Here is a 17,856-nt window from a genome sequence, read left to right as displayed (position 1 = left end):
TCCTTCAGGGCAAGTGAAAGATGTCAGTTTCATCATTAGAATGGCAAGGAGTAGAAGCTGTTGACTTGTCCTGGAGAAGGCAAGGAACGCATAATAGAGTGTTTGTGTTGAATTCGCTCTAAAGGCGAATACAGCTGGTAGATTACGATGGGCGGACTTGAAAGGGGACAACACTGACAACGCATTAATGCTTTGAACATAGGCCAGGGCTACAGCCAATGATATTTGCATCATGATCTCCAACAAATTGTACAACATGAAAGACTGGCTTTGAATGATTAAATCTGGTGAACAGAAATCAGGCAGGGAATGACAATTCTAGGCATTTCCTAGCCAGAGACAAACCATAAGGGTATAATACATTTTAGACAAAGCACAAATGCATTGTGGGTCCCATACCTTTATTCCCTCAATCCGGAAGCCCAGTGTTGCTGTTGAACTGATCGTCTCCCTCCACTGCATGTAACGCGGCTTCGTGACTGCGCGCTGCAACGTCTCCTCTTCCGTTGGTGCCTCCGGATCCACCTCGATCATCTTCTGATACATGTCCTTCCGAAGGCTTGGCTTCTTCCTGGCCTTTGTTAGTTCTTCCTCCAAGTATGTTCTGTTTTAAGAAACAAGCCCATCACATGACCATTTTAGAAACACAGTAAACCTGCATTACAGCAAACTGAAAACCCAGTTTGCCATCTCAATAACATCCACGCGATAGACTTCGCAACATTGCTAGTAAAGACATCAGAAGCCCGCATAGAATAATAAACTACTGATCAAGAGGAAGCAGGGATATATACCATTCAAACTGTGTTTTTACATTTGTCAATCAAGGATTGAAATTTAAGGATAGACATAGGCATATCCATGAGCTAGTTCAGCAGATGTAAATATTTAAATATTTTTATTTTGGAGAAAAAAAACATTGTGTTGGATCGAACAAGGTAGTCGTGAGTACGAAGGGTTAATTGTCCAAGGTACAGCAAAAAGCACCTCTGAGGAAAAACATTTTCAAAGGGAAATTTTAAAAGGTATAATAAAGTGGTCTGTGGGGTTGATGAAGTCCAGCAAATGGCTATGAAATGTCACAATGAGGATCAAAGAGTTGTATTAACCAATGCCTAAAACACCAACTGTTCAAGAGCAACACCTAACTCTTGCTGAAGTTAATGGATTGAAGCAAACCAGCAACACCAACCTGACTTACAGATGTCATCTGATCAACCTCTGAAAAATAAGGGCACAGCCAGAAGGCCTGATTTGAACGTGCTGTCTATAGCATGAGCCTGTGCATACCAGAGAATGGAAGTGACTCTGAGGCTGGCAGTCTCTGTGGCACTGCTACGAGCCGTCTTGGCAGAGGGTCATCTGAGGGGGAAGAGGAAGAACTTGGTGTCTAAGTATTTGGAGCAAAGTCAATCTTGTACATCAAAAGCTTAATGAGAAGTTCAATCTCAACATTATTCTACAGGACTAGTATGACAAACACATCCACTTCAAACTGCATTAGACTGCAAGTCGTATGTGTGCACAAGCACCTCAAATCGAACTGAATAAGCAGAGTAATGCTAAAAGAAGATATTTCTATCCAACTACTGGCATCTCTTGTCGGGGGGGAGATGTCAATGCTCTAGTCTTTGAGGATTCAAGCCAACATTTACCTATACAGACGACCACAATAAACACCACTCAGCTATTGCATTTAGCATATGTGATTTTGTTCAAGAACCCGTAAGTAGACTATGCTCTTACGGAAAGGACGGCAGAGGAAGTGAATTGGGATGTAGAAATGAGAAGAAGGAAAATTATTAGGGGAGTGGGAATGGAGTAAGGAGAAGAGTAGATGAAGAGGGCGGAGAGGAGAGTAGTATTGGTTGAGCTGTGGAGAAGGAATAAATAAGCAGGCAAAGGAAATGAGACAGGGAATTGGATAAGGATGGTGGAATGGATTTAGGCTTGGATGAGGTAAGTGCTGGTACTTGTGGTATGCAGGGTTTTGTAATATGCTTCTGGACAATTATGGAAGCTAAAGTTTGGGGTTTTGTAGCATCTCTTCATGGGGCTGAGGCTTAACTGTGTGCAGGCTCCATATGTACAGCTTGCAGATGAACAGCAAGATAACCAGAATAATTCTCTGCACTCTACATGCCTTTAGATATGTCCCAGAACCAGGCTAAATTTATGATTTCTATTGCTTAACATTTGAGCTAACACTTTTGGGGAGCCCAGCTAATCATTAAACAACCTGATTCCAGAGATCAACGTAACTGAGCAGTATCTTGCCTTAACTATCATCCAAAGACTGCAAAGGGGTCAACCAAGAAGTCCTGGCGTCCAGCATGCGTACTAGCACTGCTCATCTTTTACATGACTGGATCCACTCTGAACATTCAGTGTGCATCATATGGAGTTAATCACTATTGATACAAAAGGGGATGATGGACGGAGCGTTTGAGCAAATCAAACACTCAACCCCAGTCAACTGATCTGGGTTTAATCCATCACCATTCTTTAGCCCACTCAGCCACCCCATTTCAGACATGGCTATATGCGAATCAGACTGACCCTGTGCCTCATGGGAACAGTCCAGCCCGAACTGCCAAACCATGCCTTCCATGGACCGGAAACAAGCATCCTGGGACCGGTTTCTGATTCATAATCCTCATCAGCCAGGCTATCTTGAATCCAGTGGCCAGGTGAGCAAGAGACTCACGTCTGAGCATACCCTGCCATACTTAGGGCGAACAAAGCGATACAAAAGGGGATGATGGACGGAGCGTTTGAGCAAATCAAACACTCACCCCCAGTCAACCGATCTGGGTTTAATCCATCACCATTCTTTAGCCCACTCAGCCACCCCATTTCAGACATGGCTACGGGCAAATCAGACTGACCCTGTGCCTCATGGGAACAGTCCAGCCCGAACTGCCAAACCATGTCTTCCATGGACCGGAAACAAGCATCCTGGGACCGGTTTCGGATTCATAATCCTCATCAGCCAGGCTATCTTGAATCCAGTGGCCAAGTGAGAAAGGGACTCACGTCTGAGCATACCCTGCCACACTTAGGGCGAACAAAGCGATACAAAAGGGGATGATGGACGGAGCGTTTGAGCAAATCAAACACTCACCCCCAGTCAACTGATCCGGGTTTAATCCATCACCATTCTTTAGCCCACTAAGCCATCCCATTTCAGACATGGCTTTATGCAAATCAGACTGACCCTGTGCCTCATGGGAACAGTCCAGCCCGAACTGCCAAGCCATGTCTTCCATGGACCGGAAACAAGCATCCTGGGACCGGTTTCGGATTCATAATCCTCATCAGCCAGGCTATCTTGAATCCAGTGGCCAAGTGAGCAAGGGACTCACGTCTGAGCATACCCTGCCACACTTAGGGCGAACAAAGCGATACAAAAGGGGATGATGGACGGAGCGTTCGCCCCAAGTGTGGCAGGGTATGCTCAGACGTGATTCCCTTGCTCACTTGTCCACTGGATTCAAGATAGCCTGGCTCATGAGGATTATGAATCCGAAACCGGTCCCAGGATGCTTGTTTCCGGTCCAGGGAAGACATGGTTTGGCAGTTCGGGCTGGACTGTTCCCATGAGGCACAGGGTTAGACTGATTTGCATATAGCCATGTCTGAACTGGGGTGGCCGAGTGAGCTAAAGAATGGTGATGGATTCAACCCAGATCAGTTGACTGGGGGTGAGTGTCTGATTTGCTCAAACGCTCCGTCCATCATCCCCTTTTGTATCGCTTTGTTCGCCATAAGTGTGGCAGGGTATGCTCAGACGTGAGTCCCTTGCTCACTTGGCCACTGGATTCAAGATAGCCTGGCTCATGAGGATTATGAATCCGAAACCGGTCCCAGGATGCTTGTTTCCGGTCCAGGGAAGACATGGTTTGGCAGTTCAGGCTGGACTGGTCCCATGAGGCACAGGGTCAGACTGATTTGCATATAGCCATGTCTGAACTGGGGTTGCCGAGTGAGCTAAAGAATGGTGATGGATTAAACCCAGATCAGTTGACTGGGGGTGAGTGTTTGATTTGCTCAAACGCTCCGTCCATCATCCCCTTTTGTATCGCTTTGTTCGCCCTAAGTGTGGCAGGGTATGCTCAGACGTGAGTCCCTTGCTCAATGGATTCAAGATAGCCTGGCTGATGAGGATTATGAATCCGAAACCGGTCCCAGGATGCTTGTTTCCGGTCCAGGGAAGACATGGTTTGGCAGTTCGGGCTGGACTGTTCCCATGAGGCACAGGGTCAGACTGATTTGCATATAGCCATGTCTGAACTGGGGTGGCCGAGTGAGCTAAAGAATGGTGATGGATTAAACCCAGATCAGTTGACTGGGGGTGAGTGTTTGATTTGCTCAAACGCTCCGTCCATCATCCCCTTTTGTATCACGTTATCACTATTGCACATAATTTCCAGTCTACACAATGTGACCAATGCATGGGCTGGGATGCTAGTCTGCAGTGACAAATCTCTATTATTCCCATCCACCACCCACCACGTGACGATCCAAATACTTTCTGGAAACCCTTCAGAAAGGACCATCTTAAACTAAAGCACAATCACGAGTCACTGTTGATGACGAGGTGGAAGAACTGTTCCAAAAGCTGGAGAGAACACCCGAGGGGTTGTCACGCCCACTTCAATACTCTTGTGTGAAAGAATTGCACCAGGAGTGCGTCAGTCAGCCCCTAACCTGACCTGCAGGTATTTTAAGGTCCTCATTTTATGCAAAAAACATGATTGCCCCAGTAGAGATTTTCTGCCTGGAAACCGTGGCCTGAACAAATTCCTGAAGTGAACTGGAAGCAGAGAGCAGGCTAGCCCTGCTCTGGGACAGACCTCCAACTTCTCTCCAAGCATACATGGTCACTAATGCCTATCCCAGAAGATTTGACAAACAAATGGTATAGAGAATCATGAAACAGACAAAGACAGTTTAAAGGAGTAGCTTGAAATTCATGCAATCAAACTTGCTTAAAGTTGTCTCCACAGGTGGAGACTATCCTACTTTGAACTTAGCATGTTTAATAGATAGCTTTGCCTACCACAAGAGGCACCCACGGTTTGTGGGGCTCAGACTGGAAGCAGCCTGCAGGTTGGTTTTATGAAGAATTAACCTCCATAAAGGTAATTAATAGCAAATGTTAAGCACTCATGCAGGAGAGGCACAAACCATGTGTAGGAAAGTCAACTAGAGGCAAGGCCTGCCTTGTCCACTTCACAAAAGAACAAACCTTTTCACTATTTTTTGTGTTTGCCCCATCTTCACACTGATTTTTAAAGTGACTTCTTGTACCATCATTTTTAATTTGTAATATTGATTGTGGATGGTTTGCCAATAGCATTTGCATTATTTTTGGTTTTCCATTGGGTTTCTAGTTCACCAGAATCTACAGATCAAAGCAGTGAACAAACATGATTAGAAAACCATAACGCCAACTGCATGGGCAATCATTTTAAACAGACCTCTTTGAATAGGTTGTGGTGAGGAACCTTAGATAAGGGTGTCTGCAAAAAACATGAACCGATCCCCTTGCCCTCAATGGAGATTAAGACTTAATCAGGGTAGATGGATCCCATCCAGATTGAGTATATGGAGTTAAGTGGCCCACCCAGTGATCCACTTAATGGCCCCACCCAGTAAGCTGTGCCTGCTCCATTATTATAACGGATTACCTTAGGTGGGTGTCCTGGCACCATACTGCCTCCAGATGCACCACCTTATATCAATAATATGGTCACCATCCCATGACCTCCAAGAGTGGCAAAACTGCCCCCTCAAGTCCCCACTTCAGGATGCACCCTGGATCCCGATACTCAAGATATCAACGCTGGCATGAAGCAAATCAAGGGTTTCCTCTTGCAGCACTTTGCACTCGTGATTTGTTTCTGTTCTGAATGGTGTGCCTTGCTCTCCTCATGCAGGAATTTCAAATCTCCAAATCAGAGAGTGACATAATGATGCCAGGCTTGCTGGTGGAGGTTAAGGAGAATGATGTGCTCTGCACTGCAATGAAAACCACCTAGATCTCTTGCTGCAAGGTCGATAGCTAGTGGAGCTTCTCCAGGCGGAAGGTAAGGAGACTGTGGGAGGCCTGCTGAAAGAGGATGAACTTTGCATTGTGGTGGAATCTATCTATCCTGCTAGTGCTGTCTGTCATGATGACCTGGGGCTCTAGGCAAGGAAGAGCAGAGGCATCAGTGGAAAGTGTGTAAAAACTGACTCTGCACTTGTGCATTTTCCCTGTGAAACACAACACCCTTGGTGTGGTCTAGCCTCGAACGTTTTTCTGTGAACCCTCCTTTTCCCAAAATGTGTGTTGTTGACAGTAGGTCTCTAGCACTGGTCAGCAGTGGAAAGTGCACAAAGTGCTTGTGCGCTCTCCCTAATATATGGCAAAATTAGCTTACACCTAATGGGTGCATTTAATATACCTATAAAACCCTACTATTTGGCCATACATGTACCCAGGGCCTGTAAATGCTACAGCGGGCCTGCGGCACCCACTGTACTACCTACTACAGTAGCCCTTTAAAACAGGTCTCAGGCATGTCATTGAAACCTGCAGTGCAATTTTAAAACTGCCAATTCGACCTGGCAAAATAAAACTTTTGCCAGGACTAAATCTTTCTTTTTTAAAAATATAATTCACCCCTAAGGTAGGCCCTAAACAGCCTCCTGAGCTGGGTGAATTGCATTTGAAAAGTAGGACACATGTTTCCAAATATACATGTCCTGTTAGTGCACATAACTCCTAAATTCGTTTTTCACTACTATAAGGCCTACCTATCCCACAAGAGAACATTGGGTTCCCTTATTAAATTTAATATGTGCTAACTTTTGATAGGGAACAGGTAGAAATATCCTATTTGGACTCAAATGAATTGTAATTTAAAATCCTCCTTAATTTGTGTTTATTTTAATTTTTTTGTGTTTTTTTTTTATCGCCAACTAGATCCGTAGATATCCGATATCAGAGCGCTTTACATATGCACCAGTTTCATTACACAAGGACACATTCAGTTTTTGTTAGGCACAGGGAGATTGAGTGATTTGCCCTGAATCACAGAATGTTGAGCGTCGTTGCCGAGACACAAACCCAGATCCCCAGCTTCGAGGTCGACCACTCTAGCCATCAGGCTACATCCTCTTCCCTCTCCTTAATGGCAAAGTCTGACCTTAAGTCAACACTGAAAATGGTACGTTTAGAAACTTGACATTTCTTATCCTAGCCATTGGATGCCTGCTGCCAGTGTCCTAAGTCACATGGCTGGGAATAGCTTAGCTGTTGGACGTAGTACATTCCCCCAGACAGTGAGGCAAAATGGGATGAGTTGTTGGCAGGGCTGGGGGCGAAGCTGTTCGCTGCCCCACTATCACGTCAAAGGGCTGTTTCTAGCACCCACACAAGTAGTATTTTGTCACCCCAATACTTGGCAGGGGAAGGGAAGAGCTTGCCAGAGCCAGATGTGGGGGTATCATAGAAGATTACCCAACTTCCAAAGCCGACACCAGGTATAAATATTGAACACTCAGAACCACTCTGAGGTCCTTTGGAAGGTTTTGGGACTGCCTTGTTCCCCAGAGGACTGCCCAGTTACTACCAGAGGATGCCCTGCAGCTTGAGGCTTGGCTTGCACCCCATAGCACTGCCCTAATGCTTGTGTCCTGTCTTGATGCTAAAATACCGGACTACCAGAGTGACTCTGCAGGCTAGTTGGCTGGCCTCTTGTGTGAGCGACAGGGACACAAGCTTCATCGACCTTGAACTCTGCACCTAGCCTCTGGTGGAGTGAGTCCTAACCTCCCAAGAGGTTCTTCTCTGCAGCATCAAATCCTGTTCAGCAGGACCGCCGAGCCACAGTATCCGACCTTGTGGAGTCCACTTCTGCCACAGCTTGCAGCTTTGTGCCACTGGAGATTTTCGACTTCCAAAAATCTGAAGGTAAAAAATCTTTATTCGGCTTTATGGCGACAGTCTCCCCATAGACATAGACAACCTCATTGGCCAGGAAATCCAGCTTCACCAGCTTTTTCCCTTCATCGTCAACACCTTCCCCAAGACTTTGTCCAGCGCTCCACAGGGACAAATCCTATTCAAACACAGCCTGCTACCTGGCATTGCAGAACTACCTTCTCCTACACTTTTTTTCAGAATTTCTTCCAAGTCTGAAGGTAAACCAAGCCTGGGTCCAATCCACCTTGAATATCTTACCCACGCTCCCTCACAGTCGCCCTTAAATTTTAACTTTGCCCCGTCTCATGTGACCAAATATACACAATTAGCGCCTAAAAGATCAAAGCACCATTTTTCACTAAAAACTTGAAAATTACATACCTCAGATTCTTCTAATTTGGATTTCATTTGCTTTGGTATTATTTTATTAATTAAATCTTTCTCTATTTTTCTAAATTGGTGTTGTATTTTTCTTGTGTTTTCATTTTATTACTGTTTAAGTGCTGCATAAATACTTTACACATTGCCTCAAAGTTAAGCCTGACTGGTTTGTGCCAAGCTCCGAGAGGGTTAAGCACAGGTTAATATAGTGACTTTTGTAGTTCACCCGAACAAAGATTGTGCTTGTTGCTTGAAAAGGGTTTTCACCCCTCTCAACCAATAACCCAAGTTCTAACAGTTCACCTGGTTGTTGAGCCACAGCATCTCTTTAAGCATGTTCTGCACTGAATGCTAAATTCACTATCTAAAGGACGTTGGATAAAATGGAACATCTGTGTCACAACACTCAACTACCTAGAGGAGTTGAGCATCTTAATGCAGAGAACCTGGAATCCTGACAAGTGTCAAGTGAGCATGGGAAAGTGCTAGGCAGAAGAACAGACTAATAATCCCACAACATTGCATTGTTAGAGGAGTCACCAAATTAGGAATATGCAGCATCAAGCTCACATGGCAGCTATTTTAAAATAAGGGATTCCCCTTTTAATCATGTTTGAGGTTTGCTTTCCCAAGCATAATGATAAGCAGTATAGATTGTTTCCTGTGGGGTGCACGTTGCAGTGCAGTTAACAGCTGGGAGCCTACTTTGAATTTCTTACCAATGCACCAGAAGAGTAGTAGAACAAGTGTCCCTAGCCAGTATTGGGAACCACAAACATATGGTGTATTTTCCACTGCATTTATTGGTGGAGGCATCCTAGACTTCCAGGGAAAGGGGTCATCTATCTCAGTGAAAAGCCAGATGAAGATTTCTATCATCAGACTACGTCAACAGAACTATATTTATAAGGTACGCAGTCCTTACTCTGAATTTCAGTGCAATCAGAGCCATCGGTAAAAAAGTTTACATGGAGGGGAACCTGCCCAAGCTATAGTTCTGGTTTGTGCCATGGAAATTAAACAGAACTCTTGAAAGCCTATATGATGGTTTGGAACAAAGCATAAACACTGTACAATAATCTCGCCAGCAATGCGCAAGCGCATTGGCTCAGGCGAGACCTAAAAACACAGCACAGTAAATTTTAAGAAAGCGGATTCTAAAAGAAAACCAGAAGCACAGTTCTAGATCAACTGTAAATGTCTTTTTTTACTCCAATATGACATTGAACATTTGAACTCCCGGATGCTGAACAGGATGTTTTTGATACAATTCCTCTGGACACTTGCCCACTATCAGACAGGCCGCACATTATGGAAGCAGAGAGGCACCAAAGCATTCAATCATTGACAAAAGAACTGGAAAGAGCCAGATGGACTTTGAGACTTAACAGGATGCATGGGGGGTGTAGACGCCTGCTACCTAGCACTTGTGTTCCCATAAACCCTGGGTCAGGTTGAGGTCAAGGCATAGAAGGTCAGCCAAAAAAGGTACTGGAAGCAAACTGTTTAAAATAAAGCTTCATATTCTCTTGACCCAACTGTTTACAACCTCCCACAGACCTGTCAATCCACTGTGCTCACTCTTCAGATACAACTTACCGGAAGATCTTCAAAAAGAACTCAAGGTTATTCAAAACTTTTCTTCTGTTTATCTTGGTTGGTAAAGGGTCTTTTGCAGACAGTCATAGTAGGTCAATGAGATTCTTTCCAGGGAAGGAAAATGCAATCCTCACCACAAGTGCTTGGTCTGATGTGGCTAAAATCTGGACAGGTTCACCAACTTCCAGGTGGCCCACTTCCTGGTGTTCAGAGAGGTTGTCCCTCTATCTCTTGAGCATTACTCAATTTCTGACTAATGTTTTGCAACTAACATCAAGACCTTTCATGCTGTTTATGTGGATACGCACCCAAGTCACTATGAACTCCTAACACTGTCCCAAATGGATAACAGGAACACTCATACAGATGATGGGCCCAAATTGTCCTGAAACCTATTTCAGAGTGCTACATTACATATAAATGAATATGGGTTCTTCCCAGTCAATCCCCATCTCCATGTAAAGGAAGGGTAGGTTTAGAGAGGTCAATTGTTCCTTGTTCAATTCCCTTATGCATGAACATCTGAGTGCCAGCCCCGCCTCTCGTTGATCTTTTACATCCATTACCTAACATGTGGTTATTTAATGCCATGCTTCATGTATGTGCATCCCATGCTTTATGTCTATGCCTACATACGAGCAAATATAGTTAACCAAGTTTACTAATATGATCTTCAACTTTATCGTGGTCACGACTGTACAGGGCTTTGCTGGAAAGCGAATGTTGAACTCCAGAACCAAAAGTGTGGTGCAAAAGGAATTGGGAAAGCAGCTCAGTAAACCAAGGCCATCTTGACCCAAATGCCTTAAAGTAAGATTTTTTTCCCCCAATGACCAAATTGTAATGAATTTACCTGTGGTACACAAACAAGGAACATCACAGAATACAGGAATCAATAATGAATTTGTGGATGACAGAAGACAATGAGCCATACCTCTCTGGAAGAAGAAGTATTTGAACAGTTACAAAAAAAGCACTGGCAAAGCCAGTAGTCTGGCTTACATTTCGAGTGCCCACTTAAATATTTAAAAGCCTGCTGCAGTGCTTAAAGAATGCTTTCTAAATACACTGCACTTCTAAAATAGAGAACTTAATGTGGGAGTTGTAAAATAGTCCCTCATGGATTGGAGATGCAAGCACTCCACAGAAGGTGGAATGGATACACCAAACCACCAATAGCATAAAGTTTGAGAGAAATACTGCTCTGGTTGGAGTCAAAGCCCGCTTCATATATATTTTAAAGAACTGGTCACAATAGGTCAGGAACATAGCCGACTTGTCAAGCCAGCCAAAAGAATCACAAAAACAAAGCTGAAAAAAGTTCATTCCAACAAAAAAGGGTCCACACTGCAAGCTCCTCAATGCAGGAAAAATAGGTCAATGATACAATGGAAGACTCGGATGTAAAAAAAATATCTTCTTTACCAAATTACATCAAAGCACAATTTCTCATGGCAGCAGCTTGCCTGCGGTTAAGATGCTTAATAAGGGCGATATATTTTTATCTATCCCTTGTAAAGGCAAATGTCTTCCAAGGGATCACAGATTTATTTTTCCTGCATCTGGGAACTCCACTGAGGCGTGGAACCTTTTTCTGCTCGAATGAACTTTTTTCAGCTTTGCTTTTGATGTTTGTCAGTGATTGTTGGTACCCGTTTATCGCGCCAGCGCCACAGTATCTGTGAGACACAGTATCATCTCTGAAAGCAGTTAAGATACTAAAACGAATCTCTTTAAAGCAGTCATGAAACCACCAGGGTGTTCACAGGTTTTTAATTTCAAGACACAAATGCAAATATGTGGGACGCAATTAACCCTCATTTCCCACAGAGAAAAATGTGCCCTTATGGCCGTTAATCAAGAGAAAGAATTATCTGCCTGGCTCTATTAAAGTCACTTTAAGACAGCTTCCATATAATCTGACCCTTTGCAAGCAGACACTGTCCTAGCTCAATCAACCCGAGAATATGATAACTTCCACTAAATGGGATATTCCATTTTTGTTTTTTAATTATTATTAATGGCTACCCCCCGTGAGAATGCTCATGATAATGCACTCTATTTTTTGGTATGTAAAAAGCACTACACTGTCATCTTGTGGTCAGTTTACAACACTTTGTTAAATAGCTACACAAGCAATGGCCTGGATCTTATTAAGAAAAATAGTTGTTTGTGCAGTTATACCCAACTAACTTTTTAAGTGTTAAGGATGGAGACAATGGTATTCCCAAGAGAGCCAGGGTGTTGGTCACCAAGTAGGTAGGGAACATCCACACCAAAATTCTGGGTATACTCCCTGTGCTTTTTTTTCCCTATCTATTTATTCATGTAGGCGTGCTCCCTAATATGCATGTAAGTATTGAAAAAGCTTCCCAACCACATGGCAAGACAGGGATTTGTCCACTAGGAAGAAAAAAAAGCATTTAGTGGAGGATAAAAAAAAGCTGAATGCATATTTTCTACTGACGATTGTCCGACACAGTTTATCGGTATAAGGGTAGTGCCTCTGGATACTCCGGGAACTATACGAGTGATGTGGATTTCGGTCAGTACATCTATGGATTTTTGTGGACCCCAAGAAGCACGAAATGGACTCGAGTGGTAACCGATTAACTACGATTACAAGATTTACTCTTTTGAAGACAGCTTTGTGATGTAGTCCTTGCTCCCCAGTTATTACTTAGTTGACCTCTGGGAGCACTGAGACCCCAGTTTTTGTTGGAGGCAAGGAGGCTTAAACGGCAGCTGGCCTCTGTCCGGGTAGCTGCATCACCATTTTACCCTTGACCTGGGGGCGAGCAGGAGGCTGAAGCGGGAGCTTCCCAGAAACACTGTGACCGGTGATCTCTATGGAACTTTGACGATGCCCCCTGGGCTGAAACCTAACTGTGCTTACCGTGGTGCCCGAGCAACCTTGACAGATGCCCGGTGGAGCTGTCCTATGCAGCTATAGAGGAGTTTGGCTCTGGTTCATCACTCGGCCGTCACTCACCCAGCCGGACTTGGGACATTTTTTCCTCGCCTCCCCATTGTGTTTCCTACCTGCTTCCCTTACCCCTGTTCACCATTCCCCCCTACCTTTTCCCTCCGCATAAGACATGTGTAAGCGCTAATAACTCACATTATTGTGTAATCTCATGTTTTTTTTCTCCTATGTCTATACTTGGCTATGTAACTATGTAACCTGTAACTCACGGATCCTCATGTAAAGCGCTCTGATACCTCCGGGTCTAGCCAGCGCTATATAAAACTATGCAAAAAATAAATAAATCATCTAGTAATAAAACATACAATAACAGGGGGAATGGGGGGGATTATGCAGCCGGTGCGAGTGCCAACAGCACGCTAAGCTATGAAAAAGGAATACATTGGACTCTCTGGAGGAGCCGGTAGGAATGCCATCAGCCCCTCCCAATAGGAAAAGATGCCCCTTTGTTTAAGAATGTTTCCAATATACAGGTCCAGTTTTGAGCACTGTGAATGACTTGTGAAATTCACGGTGACAAAGTGGTTTAAATGCACCACACAGTATGTGTTCGACTAAAGTTTTGTGTTTGTTTTTTGTGAAATGTCAACATTTTCCGCCTGACTTTAAGTAAACAACATTAATAAAAAAACATGCATATAATAATGACCGCAGTTCTCTGTAGGGACGCGGTGTTCCTCTTAATGGAGCACACGGCACTGCAGTAATGGACAGATTGTAGCGCAGCCTAGAATTATTGCAAACATTTGCCTCATCAGTTGCAGAATAGACCATCCCAGCTGCAGATGCTGCCAACAACTGCTTCGCAACTTAGACTAGACACAAACTAACTTTTTGGTCGAGATTAAGAATGTCAATTTGGGTGCTGGAGCACGACCCGAAAGGCAAATCCATGATAACTGACAGAAAAGAGGAAAGAATCGCCCCTTTGAGTGAGATATTTCATTTACTAAACCTAGGGTGTGGCCATCAGCCAAGTTCTCAAGGGTGTTTAAAAAAGTGGATTGGACGTTGATCTTCCAACTCTATGCTCATCAATTTACCATCCAAGCCATATTTGGATGAAGGCGCGTGAATGGACCTCTACTGAGGGTTGTCCACCAAATTAAATAAAGGTTATGCACAATTACAGAATTATTAAGAGCCTTACCGTTAGCAGCTCACAAAAGGCATAAACCTGTAAAGAGTGCTTCCCTACTCCGCCTCACCTGGGGTCTGACAGGGTAAACAACGTTTACCACTAATCTTTTTCCCCGCAGGGAATCACAACGCGGACGTTACAACGACTGCGTTGTGATTCCGCATACCATTACTCCGCAAGTCGAAACAACGACTTGTGGAGGGGGGGTGAGGGGCTGGGGGTTGGTGTTGGATTTAAAATCCAACACCTTACCTACTGTCCGCACAGACTGAAGTTGGAATAGTAAATTATACTATTCCAACATCCAGCGCCCCCCCTCCGCAAGTCATTGTTCTGACTTGCGGAGTAATGGTGTGCGGAATCACAATGCGGTCGTTGTAACGACCGCGTTGTGATTCCCTATGGGGAAAAAGACTGCAGGATAACAACGTACATTCGTCTGTCAGAGCCTACTGATAGATTAACCTTGGGTGGGATGCTGGTCTCTTAATTTTTTCCCCTCTTTAATGGATGTGGCTAGCGAGTCGTTGGAGATCCCAAGGAGTTCAGTCAAGATCTTCCTTCAAGCTTATTTGATACACGCTACAGATCCCCTCGAGGGATACTGTGAAACAGAGTCTGGAAGCGTTCCATCTAGTGCACCGCGGAACCTGTTTCCATGTGGCATTGCACCCATGCATGTTAAGTATCCGTGACAAGTCTCGTGGCTGGCAAGTCCCAAAATTGGCAAACACCTTTGGCTATGCAAGACCCCCAACCATTACAAAACATTAAACCAACCATATAGCGAAAGCACCATGCCAATAATCCGACTGAACAGAAAACAGACTCTTATCTTCAAGACCAGGGTAACAGAGCTCAGACAGTGCAGCAAAGCCATACTAATGGCAATAAAGCCCTATGCAAATCTCTGCAAAAGAACAGCAATTGCTGCTAGACTAAGTGAACACAGGACTTGCAACGCACAGAAGGTAAATGGCACCTCCTACTGAATTATGCAAATATCAGTGTCTAGACATCCTGGAGATACAGGAAGTACTCAATGCAATCTGAAGCAGTCTATATTCAAACCATATTTGCTGATATGGAATCACGGAGCGTAAAAATCCATTCATTATTCGCTGAACTACTATGTACTACACCACAAATAATTTCTCGGTGGCTGAATTGCACCAGCCAATCCAAGCTGTCGGTTCATAGGCCCACTCTTGAGAAGCTTTCCCTACAAGGCCTCCAGCGTCAACATAGCTCACTTTTATATACCGATCCCCTACATCTGCTCCAGCAGTCGGCGAGCCATTATTGATGTAGTGAAGATTCAAGCAGGTAGGAAGCAACCTAGATTGTTTGCATTGCAACTCAAATGTTCTTGCAGAGTTCTCATGAAGGAGGGTTGTCAGTGAGTATCACACTCCCCATTGTGTTCATGAGAGAGAACTGAAAGAAAACAGGATACACTTATCAGGTACTCTTGCATGGTCATTGACTGGAGCAAAGTTCTGGGGTTGCTGGCTGCTGAAAGGTCCGATTCCGGTCACATGGAGGGCGGAGCGTAAAATACCACGCTTCATTTTTAAGCCAGTGGTAGCAGAGATGCTATGGATGCTTGACTGGGAAACCAACAGCTTAGTAGCAGAGAGGTACTGCCCAGCTGACACACGTCTGTCAGTCTATTACAGGATTCTCCAAAGTCGGTCCTGGAGGGACTGGGTCCATGCCAGATTTGTAAGACAAATACATTTATCAAAATGGAGATATGATAAAAATGTGGCATGGATCCAGCTGTCCAGGGCCGACTTTGGAGAACCCTGGTCTATTATAACAAACCTCATGCAACCTTCACTTCTTTCTCAGAGTAGAAATACTGGCTGGCCCGTGTAAGCAAGGGCAGGGAAGACTATCTCTTGGGCTAGAGAGCTCTCATCAGTGATGCATCAGCGGAGCCTGAAGAGGTAATATCCTCACAAGCAGATAAACCAGTGAGCAAGAAGGGGGGATTCAGTTAATTAATTCTTCCTGTTTCAAGAGATGGAAGCAGTTCAGAGTTCAAGCGTAGAAAAAAACAGTCCTACATCACTCCAAGACTGCTTTGCTTACTTGTCCCCTGTGCATTATTATCCTTGCTTACCCAAGTGTCTTTGTGTCCCAGATTATTAACACAAATGGGGGAATCTGGACCATCTAGTAATGCGAATAAAAAGTGAAATATTTATGCCCTACGGGTCACTAACTGTCACTGCACGCGGAACAAAATGGAACTCAACACATAATTTGTTACAAGGCCCACCACGACAAAATTCGCAAAAGTGAAAAATCATACAAGAACACAACTCTCACCTGACTCCCATCTTGCAGTCCATGACACACGGCGAGTCGAAGTCCGAGAGTAGATCCTCCATCTGATTGTAGCGTTCACCTTCCTTCATCACGTCGCCGTGATAGGTGGGAACGTATGGCCTCAGGATATCGGTCATCAGCATATCCAAGCACCGCTGTTCGCATTCACAATGCTTCTTCAATATCTGCCCGTTGGCTGCAGCTTGGAAGCTACCTACAGAGTAGTAACAGGACAGTCAGCACAGTTCAGATGGGTTGGAAGCAACTGTTTGTGTAGCACTCACCAAGCAGTTCACCCCAAGCTCCTACAAGCAAAGCTTCATTTACAATGCTTTGCTAGAAAAGACAGCCATCCATTTGCAACAAAATTTACTGATACAGAACAGAGAGAACTAGGATTTACCACAAAAAGGAGTTACTGACGTAGAACAGAAAACGTATGAAAGAAAGGGGGTTGGCTTCGAAACCTCCAATTTCTTTCAAATTTAGAATGTTTTTTTTTTAAATTACACACAAAAAAGCACCGTAAGTAAGCACTCATGGTCCACAAGTAATAGTTTGTTTTTGGTTGATATGCTAGGTTGGTAGCTTGCAGAGAGCTTAAGGCTGCCCTAAGGTCGCCCCAGTGCACCGAAGTGAGGCAGGAGAGATGTGGAAGAGGAACTAGTGGCGAAGAAAGGGGGGAATGAGTGAGCTATGTGAATAGTTACTTTCAGAGTTATATCAGTTAACAAAATACAAACTGGGAATACCAACTGAGTTGATCAATTTCAGAGCAAGTGAAGGTTGTTCACAAAAATAGCGAAAATACTTGACTTTTTTGTTTTTTGATTTTTCCTTTTAACCCCGTGCAGCTGTATGGATTCTACCATTTATTAGAAAAAAATATGATAACACCTATTAAAACATGCTTAGGTCAGTGTAGTACGGCTAATCCAACTCCTTATGGACATCACAATGGACCGGACAGTAATTTCGCCTGTCCCTGAACAAGCCATTTCACATTAGAAAGCACAGTAAAAACAATTGGTTATGCTTCCTACCCCTGCTTAACTCATGTTCGCAGAAGAACACTGAAGCGAATCTTAAATTGCAAGAAAATGGTCTGTGGCATCTGAGATCAGAGACACTCATTCAGATGACGACCCTCAACATTTACAAGGCTCAAATACGGACCATTCACAGGTTCACCCTCAACAAACGGAGATTTCTACAGAGTAAAATAATATTTGTTAGCAAAAAGTAAAATTTGATTAACTGATAGGTTCGTGTTATCAATTATGTGCATACCTGTGTCACTTCTTGAGTAATGTAATGTAATGTAAGCACACATTTTTATAGCGCGGCTATCGCTCCGAGGAGCATCTTGAGTATACTTATTATCTTGACTTACAATTTTCCCCTGAACATTGTCACCTTTTAAACCCCCGTTTCACC

General features: G+C 44.0%; 1 protein-coding gene across 3 annotated transcripts in view; it reads right to left on the bottom strand.

Moving 5' to 3' along the window:
• LOC144763879 (inositol-trisphosphate 3-kinase B-like) overlaps window positions 1-17,856 on the bottom strand; it is a 292,849-nt gene that overhangs the window by 64,959 nt on the left and 210,034 nt on the right. For all 3 annotated transcript variants that reach the window (XM_078649872.1, XM_078649875.1, XM_078649873.1), the window contains exons 4-5: window positions 16,420-16,633; window positions 400-604 (exon numbers count right to left, since the gene is read on the bottom strand). In XM_078649872.1, coding sequence (XP_078505998.1) covers window positions 400-604; window positions 16,420-16,633 — 419 coding nt within the window. The remainder of the gene's footprint in view (window positions 1-399; window positions 605-16,419; window positions 16,634-17,856) is intronic.

Source organism: Lissotriton helveticus, chromosome 6 (genome assembly GCF_964261635.1).
Source record: "Lissotriton helveticus chromosome 6, aLisHel1.1, whole genome shotgun sequence".
NCBI lineage: Eukaryota > Metazoa > Chordata > Amphibia > Caudata > Salamandridae > Lissotriton > Lissotriton helveticus.
Note: the sequence above shows the minus strand (reverse complement) of the source record. Positions and strands in the feature narration are given on the sequence as shown.